The sequence below is a fragment of the Saccostrea echinata genome, unplaced genomic scaffold (genome assembly GCF_033153115.1).
Source record: "Saccostrea echinata isolate AGI-Se365-2 ecotype Australia unplaced genomic scaffold, CSIRO_AGI_Sech_v1 ptg000015l, whole genome shotgun sequence".
Taxonomy (NCBI): domain Eukaryota; kingdom Metazoa; phylum Mollusca; class Bivalvia; order Ostreida; family Ostreidae; genus Saccostrea; species Saccostrea echinata.
This window is the reverse complement of record NW_026889764.1, coordinates 15,559,492-15,587,335: the sequence shown is the minus strand read 5'-3', so window position 1 is coordinate 15,587,335 and position 27,844 is coordinate 15,559,492. Positions and strand designations below refer to the sequence as shown.

Here is a 27,844-nt window from a genome sequence, read left to right as displayed (position 1 = left end):
AGTAAGATTTAGAAAGATGATTTTAAAACTAAGAGTAAGATTTTATATTTTGTTTTGTAACAATTTTGAAAATATAATTTTTCTTAACTATACATTGCTGCGGCCCTATCGTTCCAGCATGGCGGGTTTCCTGTCAAGGTGTACTGAAAAAATCAAGTCTTGGATTCACTGGTCCTGGACGTACCTGTTAGCTGTGTGGGTTGTTTTGGTTGTGTTTGTTGTTTATATTCTCCGAGGCCCCTTGAAATTAAGTGAAAACTTCTCCTATGGTAAGCAACTGTTTGCATGCACAGTGCTTTTTTGTGCATCTCGGAACATCTGTAGTTTCAACGTCACAGGTTGCAGTTCGAAACACATGGGTGCAAAAAGCATGAACACATTATGCAAATTTTCAGTTTCAGACACCTAAGCATAGACAGAAGTAAAACTAGGCACCAGCAATTGCCAAAGGTGACCTGAATAGTACAGACTAACTCGGTAGATTATGCGCTTCAAAACATTCTCTTTACAAACCTTCATATTTGTTTAATGGAAACCATGTATTTTTGGGAGAGAAAAAAGCATTGACCATCACCAGTTCCAGTAATGAATGGTTCTTCCATAGAACAAAAAAGAAGGCTTGCAAAAGAGAAGTTAATATATAGGCTCTCTAAAAAGAATATCGGTAGAGCTCTGTGTGAAGTGTATCGCATTACACACATGTACATAACTTTTGTTTTTGGGTCTAACACTTAGACACAAACCTGGCATACTAAATAATGGACTGAATATAAAAATTTCCTACAGTCATAGTCTTAGTCTCTATTGATCATCTTGACTTAAAGAATCTTCTTTCATAAATTAAAAAGCAGATCAAGTGGCCAGTTGTTTGTAATTAACAACATGATGAAGGTTAAATTTGCTGATAAAACCATTTGGTATTCTATGAGATCTGTCTCTAGTATGATTTCATGATCTTGCATGTTTCATGATGTATAGAAGAATGGATTATATCCTTCAACTCAGTAGCAGAGCTTTATTTTTGTAGTTTACTGCATTAAGACTTTTCTCAAAACAGTATTTAACAAATGATATTGCATGGCTATCAACTGATCACTTCAGTCTAATTTCATAGAATTCCTTTCATGTTTAACTTTAAAAAAAATATATACTACCAGTAAAGAGAAAAAATATTCAAATATTTGCTACTTAAGACAATAAGCTTGTAAACTTCAATCCTAAATATTGCATGTTAAACTTTGTGCATTTTTTATGGCAAGTAGAGATCAAATAGGGACAACTGCATTATTTTTTTTATTGGTAAAAGTATTTTTATTTTTCACACAACAGAAATTAGATTTCTAATGCTCCTCAGTCTTACAATCTTTAACCCTTGTAACTCCCATTCTTTGAAAGAAAGATAATTGTGTGTATTATACAAACTTTAAGATTGACTGAAATCTTAAATTATATATCATGTATATTGAAAAAAAATGACATCATGGTCATATCTCATACCATTGACAGGTAAGGCCTAAAAAAAAATTATGTTTCCTGTAACCTGACCAACCTATTCAAATTACAGTGGGGTGGAATTTTTTTTTCTGTCAAAACTGTGTTTGATCAGTCAGGTGATGTAATATATATATCATGTATATTGAAAAACAAATGACATCATGGTCATATCTCATACCATTGACAGGTAAGGCCTAAAAAAAAATTATGTTTCCTGTAACCAACCTATTCAAATTACAGTGGGGTGTGTCAAAACTGTGTTTGATCAGTCAGGTGATGTAATTTTTACCAAAAATGTTAACTGTAGCTTTACTCGAGTTATAAATATGTTGGCTAAGTCAACATTCACCATTTATGAAGACTAATGATCATCAATATATCATCTGGCATTTTTTGCTTGAGAAGAGTTCATTTTGTACCGCTAGCCAGCCATATTCATTGGAAGTCCCCAGTTTATGTCACTGATCAGCATGTACAGATTCAAACCTGGTTATTTCAGTCTGGGGATGTTTGACCCCTTTAAATGATTAATGGTGTTTAGGCATTTATCGAAAGCAAAATGAATGTTTTTAACATGTTTAAACTGGATACTTCATCATGTGTTAATATATATACTGTAACATGAGCGAGATCCTACTTTAAAGAAAAAAATTCTCTACCTACCGACCCTTGATTTTTCAGGATTGTTTTGTTTTGTTTGATTATTGTTTAACATCCCTCTTGAGAATTTTTTCACTCATATGGAGATGCCACCACTGACCACTTGCTGGTGGAGGGCTGCAAATATAGGCCTAAACTCAGCACAGCACAGTGAGGAATCTTTTTTGTGCTTGCACCTACTAGACCTACTAGACCTCAATTTATACAGTCTCATCCAAAGTACCAGTCTCCATGTTCCACAGTGGGGTTCGAACCCATGACATAAGAATCAACTCGTTACAGCTCAGCTCAAGAGCAAATGCTCTAACCACTGTGCCACATAGGCGATTTTTCGGGATTGTTACAGGAAACAAACATATATATATATTTTTTTTTTTTGGTCCTAAACAGTGACTTAAAATGCTACAATAATTGTAATGTCATCCTTATTCCTGATTTGATCACTTTTCATGATTAAAGTAATATTGTTGGGGCCTTGGGTATTAGTCTGGGTAGCTCAGTGGTTAGAGAACCTGACAGGGGTCCCGGGATCGATTTCCGGTCCAGCCATACATTTTCTCCTTTCCTGTTACACTAATGATACTTCATTCAATCAAAACTAATATACATCTTTCATAATACTCTTTATCATGTTTATGAATGTAAATTTTCAAGATGATGACTTACAAAACAATGTGTTCATACATAATAATGAATTATTGAATCTTATATGGTCAAATGAAAATTTTGTCCCAGATCTCAAAGGAACAACACTCAACCCCCCCCCCCCCCCCCCCATTCTGATTTTAATTATTACTTTCTTCATATGCAGTAGAATTTTGAAGAGCCTTTAAGATTTTTACTATCCAATATAGTATAATTATGAGTGTTAACATATATTACAGATTTTCTGTTATTGTCCAGTAGTATGGGTTACCTAGTTTTTAGTAGATAATTGTTATCAATTTATGAGGAATCCCTAAGAATCAGGTCAATATCGTCCTTACCAGTCTTTCCAGATAAAGATTCCATATGTCACAGATCTTCATATGTTTTAGGTTTTCTGTCATAAACCAAACAGCTGAATCAATATGTTCCTCTTCACTTTGGTAGGTGTATACACATGAAGTTTTTATGATTCTTAGTACAGGAATGTCACATGATAATTTCATTAAGGAAAGTGAAGCTCATGCATAGACAAATATGCTTTAAATTTTATCTAAATGAAGGTACTTATTAATATATTGGTCAAATTTTTGATACAGATAGATAGTGTCTTTAAACTGACAACAAAGAAAATACTTGTTGCTTGTATTGTCAGAGGATGTGTTCAACATCTTACAGTGTTTATAATTTTTGTCATAAAGCAGGCATCTGATTGAGAATATAAATATTAGGACTTACTTTTAAATTAAAACAGATAATAATAATATACAGTAAAACTTGTTTAATATTCTGACACCACTGGTTCCATAGAAATTGGTCGGATTGGACAACATTCCAGATTAGAGAACATTTCAAATTAATTTTATATTTTCTCTTTTGTTCTTTCTATCTTATTGAATATCATATACATGTAATATAAATGTAACTTAGGACTAGCTGTTTTTTTCCTTACCAGTGGAACTGGAGGGGGCTAAAAGGTTTCCTTCTATCTTTCTGTCTGTCTGTCCCTCGGTTAGTCTAGCTGTCCCATTTAGTTTTCAGCACTTTTTATACCCCCCGCAAATGAAGTTTGAATCAGCATGTCTGTCTGTCTGTAGATGAGATTTTGTCCTGACCATTTCTTGGAAACTGTGGCAAGGATTTGTCTGAAAATTTGTACACTTATTATTTGCTATATGAAGGTGTGAACCTGGTATTTTCAACATAATTTGATAATTTTTCTGCATTTGACAGGTGTTTTTTTTTTTTCATTTTTATTGACTTAGTCATTTCGGGTTCATGTCTAAAGTTGACATAGAATCTAGAACATCTGTACAAAAATGTGAACTACAGCTTAAAACTACTCATTAGAACTAAAAAAAAATCACAAAGTATTAAAAACAGTTTTTAGCTCACCTGAGCTGAAAGCTCAAGTGAGCTTTTCTGATCACATTTTGTCTGTAGTCCGTCTGTCTGTCCGTCTGTCTGTCCGTCCGTCTGTAAACTTTTCACATTTTTGACTTCTTCTCAAGAACCACTGGGCCAATTTCAACCAAACTTGCCACAAAGCATCCTTTCGTGAGGGGGGTTCAAGTTTGTTCAAATGAAGGGCCACGCCCTATTCCAAGGGGAGATAATTAAGAATTGGTGAAAATTTGGTGTCATCTTTTAAAAATCTTCTTCTCAAGAACCATTGGGCCAGAAAAGTTGAAACTTATGTGAAACCTTCATTACATAGTGTAGATTCAAGTTTGTTCAAATCATGACCCCCGGGGGTAGGATGGGGCCACAATGGGGTATCAAAGTTTTACATAGGAATATATAGGAAAAATTTTTAATAATCTTCTTCTCAAAAACAACAAAGCCACAATTAGATACATAGGAATATATATAGAAAAAATTCTGAAAAATCTTCTTCTAAAGAACAACAAAGCCAGAATTAGTCATATTGATATGGAATCATCCTCAGGTAGTGTTGATTCAATTTTGTTCAAATCATGACCGCCGGGGGTAGGGAGGGGCCACAATGGAGGATCAAATTTTTACATAGGAATATATAGGAAAATTCTTTGAAAATCTTCTTGTTAAGAACAAAAAGCCACAATTAGTCATATTGATATGGAATCATCCTCAGGTAGTGTACATTCAAGTTTGTTCAAATAATGACCCCCAGGGGTAGGGCAGGGCCACAGTGGTGGATCAAAGTTTTACATAGGAATATATATAGAAAAAATTCTGAAAAATCTTCTTCTAAAGTACAACAAAGCCAGAATTAGTCATATTGATATGGAATCATCCTCAGGTAGTGTAGATTCAAGTTTGTTCAAATCATGACCCCCGGGGGTAGGGGGGGGGGCTACAATGGGGGATCAAAGTTTTACATAGGAATATATAGGAAAAATTTTTAAAGATCTTTTCAAGAACAGGAAAGCCATGATTAGTCATATTGATATGGAAGCATCCCCAAGTATTGCAGATTCAAGTTTGTTCAATGCATCCTCCAGTAGTAGGGTGGGGCCATAATGGTGGATCAAAGTTTTATGAAAGAAAATATATAGGAAATATCTTTAAAAATATTCTTCTTAAGAACAACAAAGTCTTGATTAGTCATATTGATTTGGAAGCATCCTCAGGTAGTGTACATTCAAGTTTGTTCAAATCATGACCCCATCCCACCCCCCAACCCCAACCCCCAGGGTAGGGTGTCAGACATCTTTAAAATTCCATTTTAAAGAACAGCAAAACCATGATTAGTTATCTGAATATAGCAGCATCCTCAGAAGGTTTATATTCAATTTCATTCAAAACATGGCACCTGGGGGCAGGGTATGCTTAGAACAGGCCATCAAAGCTTTATATGAATATATAAGAGAAGAAATCTGCTGACGAAGAACAACAGGGCCATATTGACTCAGGTGAGCGTTGTGGTCCATGGGCCTCTTGTTACATTACACAGCAGATAGTGTAAATCCATTTGTCCCTTGGGAGTAATGAGTGGACATGCATCCAGTTCAAGATTAATTAATGAGTTCAGTGTGGGAAGCTGCTAGGGCATCTCTGATCAAGCAGGTCTTATCTATATCTCCTGGGAATTGGGCAGAAAGAAATAAAGATCTCTGTTGTCTAAGTCATAAATTACAATAAAGGTCTGTCAAAATACATAGTTACTGGAACCAGCCTTTTATTTTTAAAATGAGTTTGATATAAAGGTATTAAGATCAATTTGATTTTGTATAATTAGTTATGATATTTTTTTTTTCAACAATCAATTTGCAGAGACTGCACCTTAGTTTCATTAATTAAAAAAAAATATAATGAATAATTAAATTTTCACTCTAAATGTTTAAGCAAATTGTGAACACCACTCACATCTAGAAAACATTAGTGATTTGGTACTTTCTCTGAAAAACCCAGCAGGGGGTATTTGTCCCTTTTGGACAGTTCTAGTTTTTACATGCTTGCAGATATTGAGCTGCTTTTTGGTATGCCTGCTAGTCTACCTCGAATGAGTTAGAGATTAATTTTATATTTCATACTGCTGCAACGATTTTTGAAGGAATTACTGCCTTTTTCATTTTTAAGGGGAAGTATACTTGCCGGTAGCGATATGCAAGACTCTCAGAATGCTTATTTCAAAAATGAATTCTTCTTGGCTCTTAGACCTCCTTGCATATACATTGTACATAATTAATATGCATTTAAAAGACTCTTACAATATAAAGGAGGAAAAATAGAGATCCCTCCCCCCCCAAAATATACTGGACAGGTAATTTTCATGACTGTCCTTTTATGCATGATTATATGCATACAATGCCTTATGATGATTTCATTATGGTGTTTAAGTCTGTGGACTGCATTGCGATAATCGTCAATATCCAGCGTTAGCTGATCGTCTATTTCAAAGCTACATACTATTGATTTTTCTCTCTGTATATGATGCTGTTGGTCTGTGCGAGCCCCCAGTTTTACTCGGCATCTTGATAGTGACGTAAGGATCGCAGTCCTTCCAGCCATTATGCTTTCTCTTTTTAGTGACACCTGTACGTATTAGTTTTCTTATTTTCACATTTGATGTTTTGTTTAAACTCTGTCAGATGGTCAGTTTTCTGGTCCATATTGACAATGATGACAAGGTTTTTGATACAGGTACATTATATAAAAGCTGGAATTTCCCTGGCAATTTCTTTTCTTTCCATTTATAGTGAAACTCTTGAATGTCAGATGGTTATGATTTTAAATGTGTCTGATGTCAGTAAAAGAACTCCTATGTAAATGTGTTGGGTTAAAGTCTCCATGCTTTATTGATGGATCTGTAACTTAAAACTGTGTATATGAATTATTGATTTTATTGTGTGTTTATCTGACCATGTTTAGGAGGTGTTCATGAAAAGTTCACGTAGATCTGGTACATTTTGTTTAATCCGACAACAGTGGCACACACTGGAAAATTAGATATTAAGTAGTCATAAGATTTCTCAGTAAGGTGTTGGCGTAATATTCTGTAATGGACTGCATTTTCCAAGTAATTGAACTATTTCCGGAACTTGCTAATAATCAAATATTTTTTTCCATGCATATCGTATAATTAGCATATAATCATGTCATTGAATTGTTGTTTGACTTACTGAAATATAAAATGTACCATTACCTATGAGCTGATATTTTTGTCTACTTATTAATTCTGTAACCAGACTTGGATTATATATATACCCTATGGAATAACATGCCCCTTTTCCTTCCCATTTTTCCTTGAAAAACTCTCAATATGAAAAAGGCAGCAAATCATCAATAAAATTTACTATGGAAACAAGTTCCAAATCATCTAAACACTGTGTGCTAAAGAAATCAAATTCTGTTGTATTTCATGGAGTTAGGATGATATGCTCTTTGATCTAAAATAAAATTAATGTGAAATCTACAGTGTTCTACTTAATTTGTAATCAATATTCATTGACAAGCATTCCTAGAATTAAACTAACTGAAAACTTCCATGTAATTTTGCATGCATATTTTTTTCCCATTTAAATAAGCCAGCTTGATTTCAGTACTTCGTTGACTTTGAACATTTTTCATTTTGGTGAAAAGATCCAAGGTACCGCGTGTAGAAACTCAATATGATCACCTTTTAAAACATGAAAGAAAACTTGCAGTGGCAGCTACAATGAATGATTACTATAGTCAACTTACAATAATTATAGTTTTGTCATGCAGTAATGGCATCATCCGTGTTTTATTGTCTGTGTTGTTTTTATCTTTAATTTTGCCAGTCTTTTCAAACTTCTGAAAAATGGATTCGCTCTCAATAACATGTACACAGTGTTAGTAAGAAATTCTCCCAAATTAAAAGTGTGTTCCTGGTGTTATGATTTCACAAATAATATGATTATATATAGAGATTTCATTTGTACCTGAAGTGATTTCTGACATGATGGGATATAGACTCGGGAATTAGATACTGAATGGCAAATGTGCTTGGCCTCTTTTTAAGGCATTTATAAGATTTGTTTTAATTCAATCATGATTCAACGAGTTTGGAGATTAAGAAGGAAAGAAGGGAGGGGGGTTGTGACAGCAGGAGCATTGTGGCTTACATGTTACCTTGTTTCAAAACCACGGTTTGCCAGGTGTTGCTTGCAAGGTTTACTATAAGTACAAGCTTTTTATTGCTGGGGTCATCACACCATTCCACCACGTGTGATAAATAGGATAATGGAATGTTTTATTATTAACTTCATGGAAGAAATGTTACATCAAAGATGGAGATTCATTTACATTAATGCATCATGTTACATTTTTAGTTGCCATGGCAATAGTATAGTGAAGTTGAGCCTTTTATTTAATTTATTTGTTGTTTATTGCATGTTGATAGGACAGAACTGAATAATTAATGAGAAGATACAAGATTGGGCTCAAATGATACAATTAAGCTAGCATCTATTTGAAACGGAACTGATCATATTACCGGTATTGAAGTGGATTTGCCTTAAGCATTAGATCCAGATCAATAATGATATTAGCATTGTACATGTTTTAATCATATATGCTTATAAATGTAATAGTAATATGAATTGTTCAATGTCATTTTAAAGGACATGGAATAATTTTCCTACATCATTTTAAGTAAACCAACCAGGTGAAATTTACAGAAAATATGTTTACCATACATACTTGCCTATAAGTCGGTATTTTTGGGAGTTATATTTCTAAGGTCCAAAACTTTATGTCCGACTTCAGTCTTATAGGCGAGTCCTAAAAAGATTGGCATTTTTCTGTATAGCAAAATGTAGTATTTTTTAAACAACTCTGACTATTACCGATGACAAAAGCCTGGACATATTAATTAATATTAATAATTAATGTACTATTCCAAGATTATATGCAAAGTTCGAAGTATAAGCATTTACATATTTTATCGTAAGTATGTATTATTTATTTTGTCAATAGTTTACGTAATTAATTCTTTTAGTAACATGTGACTTACTGTAAATCTACGATTTATTAATAAAATTACAAAAAAATTGCTAAACATCAGCACTTTTCGGAGTTAACAACCATTTTAAACACACATGGCACCTCGTCAAACATGGCTTAGAATGCTGGCATTCAAGTAATCAGAGCAGGGAAAAATAACTAAACAGAGGAGAGAATAAATGTTATCATATTTATAGGAAAATGTTACAGTAGTTTTGTTAGTCCAATTTATACACTACATGCTGTTTTCCAACTTCTGTTAAACAAGCAAAAAGTAGCATACACGTTGTTTATCATTTGTCATTTAAATGAAAAAAATGAAGCATTTCTTTCATTAAAGTTTAAAGTTTAACGTTAAATATCATGGGGGGGGGGGGGGGGAGGAGGCTAAAAAAAAGACTCAACAATACCGTTATTTTAATATCCCCAAACTTCTGATTCATACAATAAAATTGGAACAACCACTGCATCAAACAATTGTAATTATTATAGAACATCAAAAGGTAGTCATAATTTTCCAGCCTTGCCTAATGCTGAACATAGCAGATATCTGTCCTCTTTATATTTTATTTTCGGAATGAAGAGCCCATAAGTTAATTACAATCCCCATCATTTTACTATATTAAAAAAAATATATATCGCAATACAATGTCGTGTACATTTCTTTGGTCAATAAATCACAATACAATGGAATATCAGTATTATTGCACAGCCCTAGTGACATGATAGGAAATAAATTTGTTATTCAGGTTCAATTAAAGGTATAAGAGGATTTATAGTGGGTTATATTTCATATACAATCAAACCTCCTTATTTTGAACTCGACAGGACCATTAGATTAAGATTTGAGATATCTAAAGGTTCAAGATAATAAGATTAAAAAAAATAAAGAAAAGGGGTTGGGATTGCCAACTCAATCAACATATCCCTGGTATTTGGTATATCACTGTTGGTGATAATGAAGTTTAACTGTAGACTTCTGACTGAAGGTGTATAGAATACAACTAAAAAAATCTGAAGATTCTAGATAAAAAAGAAACAGTAGTTGGGACTTTCAACTCACTTTGTCATATGCATGGTATTTGAGATTTGATCAAGATACCAAAGTTCAACTGTTTTCTTATTTTGATGCATTTTTCATGTTGCATGCATTGCATGCATGTATAGTTAGACAAACATGTATATCCAGTCTTTTAAGCACTGGTTTTGATAGAAAATACTTGTCAGTTTTATTTGGCTGTGCATTCGGCAAGTTAGACATTTATAAAGAATAATTCTTAACAAAATTGGGAAATCAATGCTTAGCTCTCTTGCAAAATTGCAAAGCAATGTGCCAAATTATATTTAGAATTAGAATCAGGTTTTGAGAGCAAGACTAGTTCGAGATGGGAATGATGGAAAATTTATGCCTGAGGCTGGGGAAAATGTATTGATCAGAAACCAACACCTCACCTTATGTGTGACATTGTCGTTAGGAATAAAATGCCCAGGAACACAGTCAGATGACAAAAAAATTTAACAATCAATAAATGTCTGGAGCAGTGCTGCAGATTGAAAGCTTTTGTGTGTTATGGCTCTGATGACAGAATTAACCAGTTTAATGGGACATTGTCTCTGGTTAACTGGTGTACTGTTACATTAAAATATTTATTTTATGGAGACAGTACTGCATGATTTTTATGACAATTTATTGAAATCAATAGTTTAATAATTTTCATCATGACCTATACCTGACAAAATAAACTAGCACTGGACATTTATTACTAAATAGTAGTGGGATTTTCTATCAAAAAATTGTTGAAAGTTAATTAATAATGGAATTTCATTTTAACACCCCCTCCCCCCCCCCCCCCCCCCAATGTACATTGATATGCAGGCAGGGCTTCATGAAGACTCTTACATACATGAATTATTGGAACACATTGTACAGCACCAACTTACAAAAAAAATGTTTATTGTACTATATTTCTCTGTTAAAAAAGGTTATGTCGATTGATATGAAAGATGGAGTGGGGTGGGCTGGTTAAAAATGATTTTTTTTCTTTTCCGTTAATCAGTACATGTACACTCATATATAATGATACCAATCAATATTGAATAGAAATACTTGCCTAGTAATTTTTAAAATTATTTCTCTTTTATTTTTTTCAGCAACAATGTTTCTGAATACACTGACTCCAAAGTTCTATGTGGCCCTAACAGGAACATCATCCCTTATATCGGGGCTTATTCTGGTGAGTGACAAAGCACAAAGACATTTGTAAAATCTGTCAAAGTTAATTTTAGCATCCTGATAATTATGTTCTCTTCTGTAACATATTCAACATGCGCAGTTTCTGAGACCTTGAAATGACCAAGAGACAAGACATTCTTAGACATTGTTAGAACATATATCTTAAACTTTTTGTTCATTCACACAATTTTTTAAAATTGTGTAATCATGAGCAGTCAAGATATTATTAGTTACTGAATTTAGATCATTGTTTTTTTTTAGATTAAAAAATGTTATAAGTAACTTGTATAAAGTTTCCTCACTGCTCAATGGTCATAAGTGCTGAGCAACGGTCTGAATTTGCAGTCTTGCAGTAGTTGGTGACATCCCAAAATGAATAAAACACAGTACATGTACTCTATAAGTGATATAAAGCAAACAAAACAAAAATAGTCTTGCTTGCACTTTCTTTGGATTAAATTGTAATATTTAAAAGGCATGTAATCATTTCCAGCATTGGTGAGATTTTGAAAATCAGACATTGCTCTAAGCCTTTGTGGCAGCTGCTTACAATTATGATTTAAATAGGTTATTTTCTATCACAATAATTACCAGGGATATCAGATAGCCTTTTCCTATGAGTGCTTTGGAAATGGTAAAAGAACTATTTTAACAGCAATTGTGTGAACACAGTTTGTACTTGTGAATACTGTCTAGACACCTACTTTTTATATTGGCTTCTTGTTGCCATGGAGACAGTAGGTAATTGCTTATTAAAGACAAAATTGGGGAAATATTCACACTTCTCAAATTCACAACAGTATAATATCTAATATCTTTTTTCTGTTCTTAATAACACAGCAAGCTCTCTGATGTTTAGTTAATAAATAACGGAGAACACAAAGACTTGGATGTACAATTTTTCCTTTGTGTATTTTTAATTAAGGTGCCAGCTAGCTGGTATTATTGGAAGTTTAAGGGTTGATAAGTATTAATTAAGCTATTTAAAGGAATAAATATTATAATAAATGCTATACATGTATTTCTAATTAGAGCAATTTTTAGAGCAGTGCAAAATTTTTTTAAAATATTAAACAAAAGGCAAAATGACATAACCAAAACGAAAAAGCAGAAAAAAAGTTAAAATTGAATTTTATTTTAAATCCCACCTCCCTGGTATTATATGCAGGCAGAAATTCAAAAAAGATCAGATAACAAATATTGATATTGGGATGAGGGAAGGGTCATTCTGAAGCATCACCTTTACATGGCATATAAAATGACTCCTGAATGAATTGCTAAATGTCATTACATACAGTTGAACTTACGTATCTCAAACACTGATATCTCGAATACCATGGATATGTCAAAGTTATTTGGAAGTTTCAACCACTTAATCTTTAAGTATTTTATCCCCAGTATCTTAAATACCCGGATATATGAAAGTTTATTCTCGTTCCCATCGAGTATGAGATAACGAGGTTTGACTGTATAAGCTATCAGTATAATGTATCTGTAATAAATGTAATTTAATTGCATTTTTTTCCCTGTTAAGTTCATTATAAGACAGAAAGTCACTCTATTTTACTGAAATTTATAGTTGGTTATTCTTCAAAAATCATGTTCTTGTTTTTTGCAGATATTTGAATGGTGGTACTTCAAGAAGTATGGAACCTCCTTTATAGAACAGGTATCACTTAATCACATATCCCCCTTACTTGGTGGAAATGACAACCCCAACCCAGAGAACAACAATAGTTCCCCTCTGTCTCCCACCACGAATTCTACTCACCAGCAGTCAATGCCAGGTGAGTATAGGCTCTAAAGATGGGGAAAGGGGGGTCATCTTCAGAAGGTAGAGGTTTTGGACTCCAGGTTGAGTCTTGGAGGACTGAAGGTAATAAAATTGGGAAATGTATTATTTAAGTAGTAACGTATTGATCAGTGAATATGTAGAATGTATTTGGTAGGCACTGTGTGAGGTCCATGCTTATGGATGCTGAGGTAAAATGAGAATTCAATCTGGAATTTATATTGGCATTTTAAAATGAATTCAAGAGAATTACTCATGCATATAATCAAAATGAATAAATAAATTGTAGGTGACATGCTTTCTTTGTTCAGTCTGTAGTTCTATTTCAAAAACATATCATTTGTTAAATAGAGGAAGTTCTGTTTAGTTAACATTCATTTCTAACTAATAAAAAAAAATTATTCATGTTTATAAAAAATTAGGTGCTTAGAAGTGAAAATGAACAAATTTTTCAGAATGCAAGGTTTGGAGAAATCCCCTAAACTTGTTCCGTGGGTCAGAATACCAGAGGTATACATGGGCCAAAGGTAAAGAGCCCCTGACATACTACGACATGAACCTCTCAGCACAGGATCATCAGACATTTTTTACTTGTGAGGCAGATGCTGGGAAACCAGAATATGAAGGTAAACCAGTAATTGTAACAGGCTAGCTTTTATTACAGAACTTTATAGAGTTATGATAAGATCTTTACACTATGATACATTCTATTTCAAACAATTCATGAGATATTTCAAAGTTGTAGTAGTCCTTGTTATAGTAAATTGTGTTTGAAAATTAAGAAATGCTTTAATTGCATCTTCAGAGTCTTGAGTGACCAGGATATTTTTAGATCACCCGAGCCAGAGGTTCAAATGAGCTTTTCTGATCAAAAAAAGTTTGGTGTACATGTGACTTTTCGTCTTCTGTATAAACTTTTCATCTTCTCCTTGGCCACTACGGGACCAATAAGTTGCCACATTTTATTCTTGTTTGAAGAGAATACAGATTTGTTCATATGGAGGTCCATATCCTCCATAAAGAAGTACAGAAAATATTGTGGAGTTACTTAAAAATCTTAAGAATAGCTGGGCTACAGTTAGTCATAATAGTATACAGGCATCTCTAAGTAGGGTAGAATGTAAACTTTTTTTCAATCCTGACCTCTAGGGGTAGGATGGGGCCACAATGGAATGTCCGAGTTTGGCTTAAGGATATATAGATAAAAATCTTCAAAAAAATCTGTTGAAGAGCAAGGCCACAGTATGCCATCATCCCCTTGTAATGTAGATTCAACTTTGTTCCAGTGCTGACCCATAGTGTTAGGATGAGGCCACAATAGAGGGTCAGAGTTTGACATTGGAATATATAGGGAAAGGTCTCTATAAATTTTCTACTTAATCTTCACAAGGGATACAATTTATCGTACTAATATTCAACATACCCATTTAGTGAATATTCAAATCTGTTCAAAATTTGACAGTGGAATAAATAGGAAAAGTCTATAAAGTCTTATTAAGATGACGTGGCCCTCATGTTAATGTATGATTTTCTTGTTTCTTGTTCACAGTTATGCAGAGAGCCTGGAGAGAGAGGAATCCAGCCTCAAGAATTAAAGCTGCTAAAGATGCATTGGAAAAAAACCCAGAGTAAGAGTACAAATACATTCAGACTAAATTAAATAGTAGAGGGAAAAAAAGACTAAAATATCACAGGTACTTGTGGACAGGACCCCCCCCCCCCCCCCCCCCAGCAATTCAACCCCGAGGTTTGTTGGACATTTTTTTCACAAATTATATTTATTACACTTATTCATCATGTGTACCATACGAAAAAATCGTAAAAACCCCTAAATAATCATTCCACACAAAAATACCCCACTATACATTATAAGAGAGAAAGGTATGCCACTCCGGTTTGTTTACGTTGTACCCCCACTAGTCTTTCTGGGTTTAAAAACATGTATTTATTTTATTTTAACCTAAAATGTCGGTTCACACTGTCTCTACATATATTTCTCTCATAGTTCATGCTATCGGATTGACTCTGCATCTCGTAAGAATCCCACAATTAATCCTTAAACAGCATTTTAGTCAGCGCATTGAAAATTCCTTAGGTAAACACAACGGAAGTACACCAAGAATGTATTCACATATTACGATAACGCCGGAGAGAGTTTTGGCCTGACGTAATAATCTCTCTCGGGTGTTATCATAATAGTTAATGTGTTCTCTATGCACTTCCGTTGCGTTTACCTAAGGAATTTTCAACGCACTGACTACAATGCTGTTTTAGGATTAATTATGGGATTCTTACGAGATGCAGAGTCATTCCTATAACATGAACTATGACATTTTAGGTTAAAATAAAATAAATACATGTTTTTAAACCCAGAAAGACTAGTGGGGGTACAACGTAAACAAACCGGAGTGGCATACCTTTCTCTCTTAAAATGTATAGTGGGGTATTTTTGTGTGGATTGATTATTTAGGGGTTTTTACGATTTTTTCGTATGGTACACATGATGAATAAGTGTAATAAATATAATTTGTGAAAAAAATGTCCAACAAACCTCGGGGTTGAATTGCCTGGGGAGGGGGGGGGGTCCTATCCACAAGTACCTGTGTAAAATATTACAATATGGTAGTACATGTATTTATCAAAAAAAGAAATGTTTTTATCCAAGTGCAACTTTTTCTCACCATCCATACAAGACTGAAAGTCCTTTCACGTCACCTATCTGAACATATGCTAAGGAAGTGATTGAAGTAACCAGCAGCAAAGAAGCAATGAAATTGTTAATCCTGAAAGAAATAATAAATTTTGGTTTAGATATTTAAAAAAGCATTTTCCTCATTTATTATTTGTCACAAAATGACAAAATCATAATATACCCGGTAGTCTCAATGCTCAAGAAAGAAGTAATAATATGTTTGTAACATTATAACTATCTGTGTTCAAAGAAATAAAATATATATATTTGTGATTGAGATCACTGTTCTATAAATGTGAATCCAAGGGAAGATAACTCTATGTCTGATGTTTATATACAGTAAAACTCGTTTAGTACGAACACGGATATTGCGAATTCAGGGATATAGCGAAGTTTTCCTGGGTCCCCAACTGTGAAATTTTACGAATTCCTTATTTGGATATAACGAATTACGGATATAGCGAAGTAATTTCACAGGTCCCAGTGACTTCGTTGTAACCGAGTTTTACTGTACCTACATTTTACATGCACACAGGAGCAAAATGATTGCACCTCAAATTTATTATTCATACTAAAAATATAATCTATTCTAAATGCAGTATGGATCATGCTAAAAAGATTTACTGTGATAAAATTAAAAGTCTTTCCTTAAGAGGGCTGGGTGGTTGTGGCCATTTTCAGACTATATTGATCTCCTTTAGAAGAAGAGCTCCATATTAAGATATACAAAAATGATCAAATTTTAAAACTAAAATGTATGAAATTTTTGTTTGCCAAATGATAGTTGACAGCTTAAGATATCATATCTAAAAAATTAAGTTATATCTGATGGTTAATTTGTTGACCCCCCAGCCTCCTTGAGTAACAATTTGTTTCATTGTAAAATTTTGAGGTTTTTCTGTTCTCAATGCTCACCAAAAATTGTACCAACTTTATCACAGATCAAGGCCACGTTCTGCCCAAAATACTGAAAAATAATTTAATAATTCAAAGCAGTAGAGTTGCAGTCTCAACGGAGACTTTTATTTTCAAGTACAACAATTCATAATATTGATTTCCCAGGTATTTTTAGACTTTTCTAACTGTTTTCTTTTATCAGTTGTCCGACAGCCATGATTTTATTAGCAGAAGAAGACACAAGTTCTATAGTGGACGTAAGTTTAAGTTTCTGTCTGAAAAAAATAATCCAGATTGAATCATACTGGCATTAAAAAATGCTGTCCATAAGATCTCAATTCATGCAATCATTGAACTTTATTTATGACTTATGGGTAACTGAAGATTAATACTAATTCATTATTTTCAGTCTTCATTTAACATGTTAAATAAATTCTAATATAATATAGAATTAGAGATAAAGTCTCTCTTAAGGAATAAAAAAAATCTTATTTCCTATATAGCTTGTAACACAAGCTTTGATTGGTTACAAAGTCAGGTGTAAATTTCCGTACACCCGACTTGAGCCAGGGGTAAAAAATGTGATGTCACAATGCATAGTTTCTCTATGATAAAAAGCAAATAACATGACGTTACGATGCATTGTAGGACGTAGTAAATCTTTTCTAGAAACACAGTTGATTTGACTTGTTTACAAAGAATTTATTTGGGTACAGGGTGTATGCCTCAGGGTGTATGGAATAAAACCCGGGGTAAATCCCCGTACACCCTTGATTGGACCTGGATAACTAATAATATACATACTATTTTTTATGAAGAACGCAACTTGTTGTAGGAGACACTAAATTTTCTCTTTCCCTGAACACTGCATTATGAATTATTGTGCTCTGTGATATAGATACATACATTTAAGTGTATATTTGGTTTTGACAGGCAGAGAAGATGTTTAAACAAGCTTATAAAGCAGCAGAAGTGAACTATAAGAAATCTATACAGACCCAACATCAGAGTTCTACAAATGAGGCTGTTCATCGTAAGCTTTCTGTAGAAATATTCAATTCATATTTTATTTACCAAATAGAATTTTAGCTAAGTGTGATCTGATAATGGTTGTTCATAAAAATGTTGTCAAGTTTTGAATTTTCAAACACTCTTCTTTGAAATACAGAATCACTTACTGCATGAAAATCTAAATGAGATATGTTGTGTTTTGATGAAAAGGGCATTTTCTAAAAAAAAAAAAAAATTGTTTCTCTATTATAGGAAGAGATGTGAATGTTTTAGTCTATGTAAAGCGACGACTAGCCATGTGTGCTAGAAAACTAGGTCGGACGAGAGAAGCTGTTAAAATGATGAGAGAGGTAAAGATTTTTGCTGTTAACATGATACAGTGGAGCCTCTTTAATGTGGATGCCAATCTGGATGCTTCACCTGGAGGACAAAATTTGAAGGGAACAATTTATATGAAATTTATATATACCCAAGTACATGTATGTTTTAGTAATCCAAATGCTTCATTAATTGAGACAATTAGCTCAGGAACATAAGATCCGGATTTGGGGATCACAAGAATCCGGATTTCGGGAACATAGGAATGTAGATTTCTGGAACACAAGAATCCAGATTTTGGGATCACAAGAAACCAGATTAATGAGGCTCAACTGTATATATAATAGAGTGTAATTATTGGCATTATTTTATCTCGGGAAACTTGAAAAGAGTAAAATGAAAAATTGTTGCCATTTCATTCATTTGATAGTGTCATATAATGTACAAAGTTGTTAAGGCCAGACGACACATTTCTCAAATATCTGTTTTTTCATCTCTCCATAACATACCACAAATATTTATAGTTATTTTCTGATATCTGTTTTGAGAATGTTTGAAAAAATATATAAATCAAAAATTGTGATATCAGCAATTCAATATATTTCCAGTAGGATTATACAGGAAACACCATCCTCTAGTATCTAGCACAAATGCCTGGTAAAGTACCTCAATTTTTGTGATGAAACTCCTTAAAATAACAGTTCTTTGTCACAGATTTTTGGAAAAAAATTATACCGGTATATTACTGAGGATCATGTCATCTGACCTTAAGTTCTATATATCTTTTTTTTAACAGCTCATGAAAGAATTTCCTATGCTCAACTTATTCAATATACATGAGAATCTCATAGATGCATTATTAGAACTACAAGCATATGCTGATGTTCAAGCAGTTTTAGCCAAATATGATGGTATGTGGTGAAATTACTGATTTTCATCTTGAATTCACATACTGTACCAGGGTTAGAAACTCCCTAAAATTACAACTCGCAAATAATTGCGAGTACCAACAAAGTGAACGCGCAATTTTATAAGACTACTCGCAATTTTCATATAAAGTTAAATTTATATAAATTAAATACATGTAACTTAAGGAAAAAGTAACTACTGTACAATACACAAAATACAACTACAGTGTGACTTTTATTTAAATTACTGATTTAAATCAAAAGTATTGTGTTCTGTCATATTATATAATTTTGCTACAGTTTCAATGCAAAAAAAAATCAACTCGCAAGTTTTTGCGAGTTACCTAATTTTCAACTCGCAATTTGGGAATTCTAACTCGTGTTTTGCGAGTTGTATATAGTGAATTTCGAACCCTGTGTACATATTTATTGAAACTATTTGTGTATGTAGGAGATAATGATTTAATGTGTAAGCAAGATGCTCTGAATATACCTTAAGTTTTGTAATGAAATTCAATTTTATTATTATGTTTACAATCTAAATGGTCTATTTGAGTTATATTTTTCCATGTATTTCAAATTTGAAATTTTAGATATTTCTTTCATTAACAGAATGAATCTTTGAATGAAAAAAAGTAATTTACAAAACAAATGCATGAAAAATACCAAGAAGAATGCTTGTTGAAATTCAATTCACAGTAGTTTTTCTTATGTCGGAATACATGTACCAGAATGAATGTTTCTTTGTGCTATCTTTAGATGCAAGTTCACCAGAATGAATGTTTCTTTGTGCTATTTTTAGATATAAGTTTACCAAAATCAGCAGCAATATGTTACACAGCAGCATTACTAAAGGCCAGAGCGGTGGCAGACAAGTAAGTGTTGACTCTCTCTCTCTCTCTCTCGCCTCTTTACTGTTTTATGTTTAATTATTGACATAAATAGAAGCTTGACAATAGGTATGATATACACATGTACTTTCCAAGTTAAGTGGAAAATGATCCAAATCTCTTCTTTTTTTTAGTTTAATTGGTGTTTATCAACAGGTTTTTAAATAGAGTCCTTAGTGGAAAAAAAATCAGAATATGATAAAGCTTATGGAGGCAAATTAGAGCACCTGTCAGGAGAATTCTCAGTGTTTCATAATTTGTACAGACTTAATATCTGCATTGTTTGATATATTAGTACTTAACCATAACTGTTTTTCTGGAACGCCATGCATGCCGTTGTGGTCCATTAGATGGGCTTGGCGTGCATCACTTATGATGGCAGGTATATTTCTTGTTCCAGATTCTCACCGGACATAGCCTCCAAGCGGGGCTTAAGTACGGCAGAAATGACAGCGGTAGAGGCTATACACAGAGCTGTAGAGTTCAATCCACATGTCCCAAAAGTAAGTCATGGGTGAGACTTTAGCACCAAGAAGATATGGAGAAAATATTAAAGCACAAGCAATTGTGCATTTCAAAATCAATGTTAAAGATTTTATCTTAATTTAAAGATTTTATCTTAATTTTGATCACTTTAAAACTGTTAATCACTTTTCAAAGAAATGTAGTGTCTCGTGTTTATTATTTTTTCTCTACATGAAATTTTATTTTACTATCAGTTTTGAGTTAAGCATACTTGAGATAAGTAATTTTATTTTCAGTATTTACTAGAGATGAAGAGTCTCATATTACCTCCAGAGCATATCTTAAAGCGGGGAGACAGTGAAGCAATAGCCTATGCCTTCTGTCATTTACAACATTGGAAGCGAGTGGAGGGGGCTCTTAACCTCCTACACTGTACATGGGAAGGAAGTAAGTCAGTGTATAACAATCTCCTACACTGTACATGGGAGGGAATTAAGTCATTGTATAACAATCTCCTACACTGTACATGAGAGTGAAGTAAGTCAGTGTATAACAATCTCCTACACTGTACATGAGAAGGAAGTAAGTCAGTGTATAACAATCTCCTACACTGTACATGGGAGGAAAGTAAGTCAGTGTATAACAATCTACTACACTGTACATGGGAAGGAAGTAAGTCAGTGTATAACAATCTATTACACTGTACATGGGAAGGAAGTAAGTCAGTGTATAACAATCTCCTACACTGTACTCGGGAGGGAAGTAAGTCAGTGTATAACAATCTCCTACACTGTACATGGGAAGGAAGTAAGTCAGTGTATAACAATCTCCTACACTGTACATGGGAAGGAAGTAAGTCAGTGTATAACAATCTCCTACACTGTACATGGGAGGGAATTAAGTCATTGTATAACAATCTCCTACACTGTACATGAGAGTGAAGTAAGTCAGTGTATAACAATCTCCTACACTGTACATGAGAAGGAAGTAAGTCAGTGTATAACAATCTCCTACACTGTACATGGGAGGAAAGTAAGTCAGTGTATAACAATCTACTACACTGTACATGGGAAGGAAGTAAGTCAGTGTATAACAATCTCCTACACTGTACTCGGGAGGGAAGTAAGTCAGTGTATAACAATCTCCTACACTGTACATGGGAAGGAAGTAAGTCAGTGTATAACAATCTCCTACACTATACTCGGGAGGGAAATAAGTCAGTGTGTAACAATCTCCTACACTGTACATGGGAGGGAAGTAAGTCAGTGTATAACAATCTCCTACACTGTACTCGGGAGGGAAGTAAGTCAGTGTATAACAATCTCCTACACTGTACTCAGGAGGGAAGTAAGTCAGTGTGTAACAATCTCCTACACTGTACTCAGGAGGGAAGTAAGTCAGTGTATAACAATCTCCTACACTGTACTCAGGAGGGAAGTAAGTCAGTGTATAACAATCTCCTACACTGTACTCAGGAGGGAAGTAAGTCAGTATATAACAATCTCCTACACTGTACTCGGGAGGGAAGTAAGTCAGTGTATAACAATCTCCTACACTGTACTCAGGAGGGAAGTAAGTCAGTGTGTAACAATCTCCTACACTGTACTCAGGAGGGAAGTAAGTCAGTGTATAACAATCTCCTACACTGTACTCAGGAGGGAAGTAAGTCAGTGTGTAACAATCTCCTACACTGTACTCAGGAGGGAAGTAAGTCAGTATATAACAATCTCCTACACTGTACTCGGGAGGGAAGTAAGTCAGTGTATAACAATCTCCTACACTGTACTCAGGAGGGAAGTAAGTCAGTGTATAACAATCTCCTACACTGTACTCAGGAGGGAAGTAAGTCAATGTATAACAATCTCCTACACTGTACATTGAAGGGAAGTAAGTCAGTATATAACAATCTCCTACACTGTACTCGGGAGGGAAGTAAGTCAGTGTATAACAATCTACTACACTGTACATGGGAGGGAAGTAAGTCAGTGTATAACAATCTCCTACACTGTACTCGGGAGGGAAGTAAGTCAGTGTATAACAATCTTCTACACTGTACATGAGAGTGAAGTAAGTCAGTGTATAACAATCTACTACACTGTACATGGGAGGGAAGTAAGTCAGTGTATAACAATCTACTACACTGTACATGAGAGTGAAGTAAGTCAGTGTATAGCATTGGAGGGGGCTGTTAATCTTCTACACTGTACTTTGCAGGAAAGTACCTGTAAGACAGTGTATAAGAATCACCTACACTGTACATTGGATGGGGGGGGGGGGGGGGGGGGGGGTTAAGTCAGTGACTATAACAATCTACTACACTGTACATGTACATATGAAGGAAGTAAGTCAGTGTATAACATTGGATGGGGGTTCTTATAACCTCCTGCACTGTACTTATGAGGTAGTAAGTCAGTGTAAAAAAGTGCACAAAATTCTGAACTGACATTTCATAAGAACAAGGATGGTAATTTACTATTCTGATTGGAAAAATTAGAATCCAGTATACATCCAATATTATTGGTAGCAATAGATTGAACAGATCTACATTGGAGATCAATGTGATGGAAAAACAATCTTTATCAATGATTAGAAACAAATGCTGATTGTGATTTCAAGAACAGCCAAACATGGAGCCACTTGTGATAAAATGGGTTTTAAAATACTATGACATCCAGTTTATGGTTTGTTAGTTTCAACCCCCCCCCCTCCCCTAAAAAAAGAAAGAAAGAAAGAAGTACTTATTATTATTATCAAATCTGTAGATAGAGTTAAATGTCTTTATAGAGTCATATCCATGAAAACTAAAAGATATTTGTATTGTTTCATATGCACAAATATGCTTAACAAACAAATGATGGACTTGAGGTCAGAATTACCTTATAGGAGATTGATGACAAGAGTCATACAAAATGTTAACATTGATAAGCATGTATTATTATGCTAATTTGCTCAATTTACTTAATTTTGCTGTTGAAATTGAGATGTAAACTACTTATACATTCTTATAAGCTTTGTACATGAATTTAAGCAGCCTTCAGTTTAAACTCCAGGTTATTCTTTGTGTACATGAAGATTTTCATTGTTTTACATAGCCTTCAGAATGATCCCCTATCCACTGGAGAAGGGGCACCTGTTTTACCCTTACCCCACCTGTACAGAGAATGCAGACAGAGAACTCCTCCCTAGTAAGTCACACTAACAATGCATAAACACATTCTAATACATCAATTATTTTTTAAAGATGCTTATAAGTAAAGGTGCTAAAACGTAAAGCTTCAATACTCTTGGGTAAAGTACATGTATGTTTTGACAATATATTTAGGATTATGAATGAATGTATGTAAATATTTTTTTTAATTTTATATTGTTTCATTTCAGCTTTTCATGATGTCTCAGTGTACCCTAAGAAGGAGTTACCATTCTTTATTTTGTTCACAGCTGGTCTCTGTTCTTTTACCGCTTTATTGGCTCTGTTAACTCACCAGTACCCAGAGCCTATGGGAATTATTGCTAAAACGGTAAGTATAATATTAACTTACCAGTACCCAGAGCCTATGGGAATTATTGCTAAAACGGTAAGTATAATATTAACTTACCAGTACCCAGAGCCTATGGGAATTATTGCTAAAACGGTAAGTATAATATTAACTTACCAGTACCCAGAGCCTATGGGAATTATTGCTAAAACGGTAAGTATAATATTAACTTACCAGTACCCAGAGCCTATGGGAATTATTGCTAAAACGGTAAGTATAATATTAACTCACCAGTACCCAGAGCCTATGGGAATTATTGCTAAAACGGTTAGTATAATATTAACTTACCAGTACCCAGAGCCTATGGGAATTATTGCTAAAACGGTTAGTATGATATTAACTTACCATTACCCAGAGCCTATGGGAATTATTGCTAAAACGGTTAGTATAATATTAACTTACCATTACCCAGAGCCTATGGGAATTATTGCTAAAACGGTTAGTATAATATTAACTTACCAGAACCATGAGCATATGGGAATTATTGCTAAAACGGTTAGTACAGAAAACTAAGGCATAATTATTAACTTACCAGAACCATGAGTCTATGGGAATTATTGCTAAAACGGTTAGTACAGAAAACTAAAGCATAATTATTAACTTACAAGATCCATGAGTCTGTGAGAATTATTGCTAAAACAGTTAGTAGAGAAAACTTATAGGAATAATTATCAACTTACCATGAGCCAAAGGGCATTATTGCTAAATCAGTTAGTATAATAAACTTAGGCATAATTATTAACTTACCAGAAGCATAAGCCTATGGGAATTATTGCTATTAGTAAAATGGTTCGTACATATAATAAACTTAGGCATGACCATCAAAGCCTCTTTTTTGCGGATAATCAACTTTGCTGTTGCACAATATGTCTAAAAAAACACAACCACCTAGTGATATGATGTCACAATGACAAAAGGACAATTTAAACTTGTCACTGAGGCCAAAAATTAAATTCTTAATCATAATATTAAGATGGAATTCTTTTCAACTAAAAATGTAGGCTTTATTCGTGTTAATAAATCTGATATCTTAATAATATATGCTAAAAAAAAAATGGAACATATATGAAATCTGCTGAAGCTTCTACAGAAAATCTGGTTTAAGAGGTATATAGTCAATTTAAGTGAACTCGAGGGATTGAGGGGTTATTTAAAGTTGTTTTTATATTTATAGTGAAAATCAGAGGTATTTATTCTGTAGTGAAATCCAATTTTAGCAGACAACCAAATGCCCATTGTTTATTACTAGTACATTGCTGTCCTACTAATGACAAAACAAACTTTCTGCATAAATGTGATTTTAGCAAGTAAAATTTAAGTCCGAGACAAATTCAGTGCATTTTGATGTAACTTTGTTTTATTTGCTGTTTACAGGTCCTCACTTGGTTGTACATGCCCATCAGCTACGTCCTGGAAAAGTTAGAAGCCATCTTGCCCTCCAATCTCCTACATCAGCTATCCCGCATCTAATCACCATGACAACACACCAGATGTAGCCATTCTATATTTTTTTGTGCTTCAACTGGAGTGTTTATATTTTTCTGGCATTTGTGAAAAAGAACACTAAACACAATAGAGTTTAGGATAGTTTAATAATAGGGTATGTTGTTGGCATGGTGCAATTTATGTTCTTTGTTTAGAATTTTCTTCAACTTTTTTTCATAAAACTCCTTGCTGTTTGACTTCTTTTTAAGGAGGAATCTTTATTTTTTAAAGTGATCATGTGTACAATTTGTTATGAGATTTTTTTAAGGGGTATTATGACAGTGTGCTTAGGTAACACAAGGTTTGTTGATTATTCCCAATGTTTGTTGTTTCAACATATCAAAATTTCTTTCTAGCCTGTTATAGTCTGAAGATTGCAAAATTTGAATGCGTTTTTTTTTTTAAAACACACTAAAGAAAAGACTTCTTTTGCTTGTAATGTTTTATCTTGCCACTGAAACAGGTTAAGCATTGATATATTAAAGAATTTCTCTTCATTGAAAAAGATATTAAAACTGAAAAATCTTTTATGGAAAAAAAAGAAAAAAAAAAAGAGTAAGTGAAACTTTGTAGATTAATATTTAAGTTTCAAACACAAATCTACTGAAGATGAGAAATTGATTTGCCATTTGCCATTACAAGCAAAAGAAGTCTTTTATATAGAAGGAACTGTTGGAGACATTTTGAGGCAGCTTTACACCTAGTCCTTTTATTTACATGCTCTTGCTTTGGCAATGACGTTTACAAACTGGAGTTTATTCGTTAAATTAACAGTGACCAGTCATGTTTACTTCTAGAAATTAATAAAGTGAATGGATAGATTTTTCATTTAAAGCCAATTAAAGGCTATGCCTCTTTTTTTATAGGTATTTGAAATAAGGGTAGAAAAAGGGTTTGGGGAATTTTTCATCTTTGGCTTTATTTGTTTTGTTTTTTGTTTTCAACTACTGGTACATTTAAACCAACAAAATAACAGGATACTAGTAGAAGTGGGACTATGTTAAAACATGGTGCATACTGCATTATATGATTATGTGACTAAAAACTTAAATTATTCATAAATTCTTTTTCACCTTTTCTACTATTTCTGTAATTAATATTTCAGTTTAAAAAAGATGAACTGATTTTTGTCAAAAACACTGAAATTTGGAGTAGTATAACAAGTGTTAGTTTTGTTAGTAAAATTTGGACTTTTTTCAATAAAAACATTAAAAAGAAAGGAAGCCAAATCTAGGCCATTCATAAAACAGCAAGATCATGAATTTCATAATGTATTGATTTATCTAACATTTTTGAAATTCTTTGCATCATATATTAGGAGATTTTGGTTTTTCATGCAATTTCATTCATGTTGAATCAAAAAGCAAACCTGTTTATTTTACTGCAAAAACATTTAAACATTGTCATTCTTGGGGTTTCTGATTCATTGATCTGTATGATTTTCTTTTTTCGAGTTGAAGGTTTTATATAAGCAGATTAGTGTCACACTGCAGCCTAAAGCCAAGCAGAACTTTTTTTTTTTCTTTTGGTCACATTGGTGTAAATCTGTTTACTTTCTCTGAATACAAAACACATTTACTGGTGATTTTTTTCACCTCAAAATCTGTATTGTAATTGTTTACAGAAAAAGATTTCTTTAAATCTGTGTCCCAATGTGTTTTTGAAGATGTAGACTTATTTTTTAGATTATCTACATTATGGGTGTACTTTAATTTTTCAGTGAGAATATAGTTGCTGTGTTTATTTTTGATGTTAGCTAAGTGCAGCATATTTTTTGTGAACATTTATTAACTTTCCAGCTATGATTGGCATGGATTGCCGTTTTTTCATAAGGGTAATAGTTCAACAAAGTATTGTGAAGTGATAGAGGAAATTCGGGCATTGTAACATAATACTAGAGTATTATTTGACCCTGGGTCCCACAGAATGGACCAGTCGGGGTAATAAACAAACAAAGCAATGATTTTATGTTTTTAGGAAAAGATACTGTACCTGTATAAGAAATATCAATTATTATACGGCAGGCCCGTACGAAGGGGATGGGCACGGTCAATATATATTATTTTACACTTTATACAGTAGAAAAGAAAAAAAAACAGGTAGCGCCCCCTCAGTAAAAACGTCTAATGACCCTTTTTTCTAAATTTCTTTTTGGAAGACCCAACCGTGAAATAAAATGCTTCCCATGAGACTGTAGGGATAAGGGGGAAGAGGGAGGTTGGAGAAACAGGGGTTGTAGATCTTGGGAGGTGGGGTCGAGGGTAGGGGAGACAGGGTGGAATGTTAAAAAGGAGAGGGAATTGAGGAGGGAAGAAAAAGGAGTGACAGCATTTAAATATTTTTTTTTTATGTTAATGCAACATTTGAA

General features: G+C 33.5%; 1 protein-coding gene across 4 annotated transcripts; it reads left to right on the top strand.

Moving 5' to 3' along the window:
- Positions 1-112: 112 nt before the first annotated feature.
- Positions 113-27,440, top strand: LOC133187572 (suppressor of tumorigenicity 7 protein homolog). 4 transcript variants are annotated; one of them, XM_061322985.1, is made up of 15 exons: positions 113-269; positions 11,401-11,483; positions 13,101-13,269; positions 13,730-13,900; positions 14,824-14,902; positions 17,066-17,120; positions 17,797-17,896; positions 18,127-18,224; positions 18,989-19,103; positions 19,903-19,975; positions 20,391-20,493; positions 20,752-20,902; positions 23,548-23,640; positions 23,834-23,973; positions 25,366-27,440. In XM_061322985.1, the coding sequence occupies exons 1-15, from the start codon at positions 119-121 to the stop codon at positions 25,459-25,461; spliced, it is 1,677 nt and encodes a 558-aa protein (XP_061178969.1). In that variant the 5' UTR covers positions 113-118; the 3' UTR covers positions 25,462-27,440. The 4 variants fall into 4 exon arrangements, with proteins under 4 accessions (XP_061178969.1, XP_061178968.1, XP_061178971.1 ...); XM_061322984.1 differs by having other exon boundaries at positions 20,373-20,493; XM_061322987.1 differs by lacking the exon at positions 113-269 and adding an exon at positions 6,737-6,818.
- The last annotated feature ends 404 nt before the right edge of the window (positions 27,441-27,844 follow it).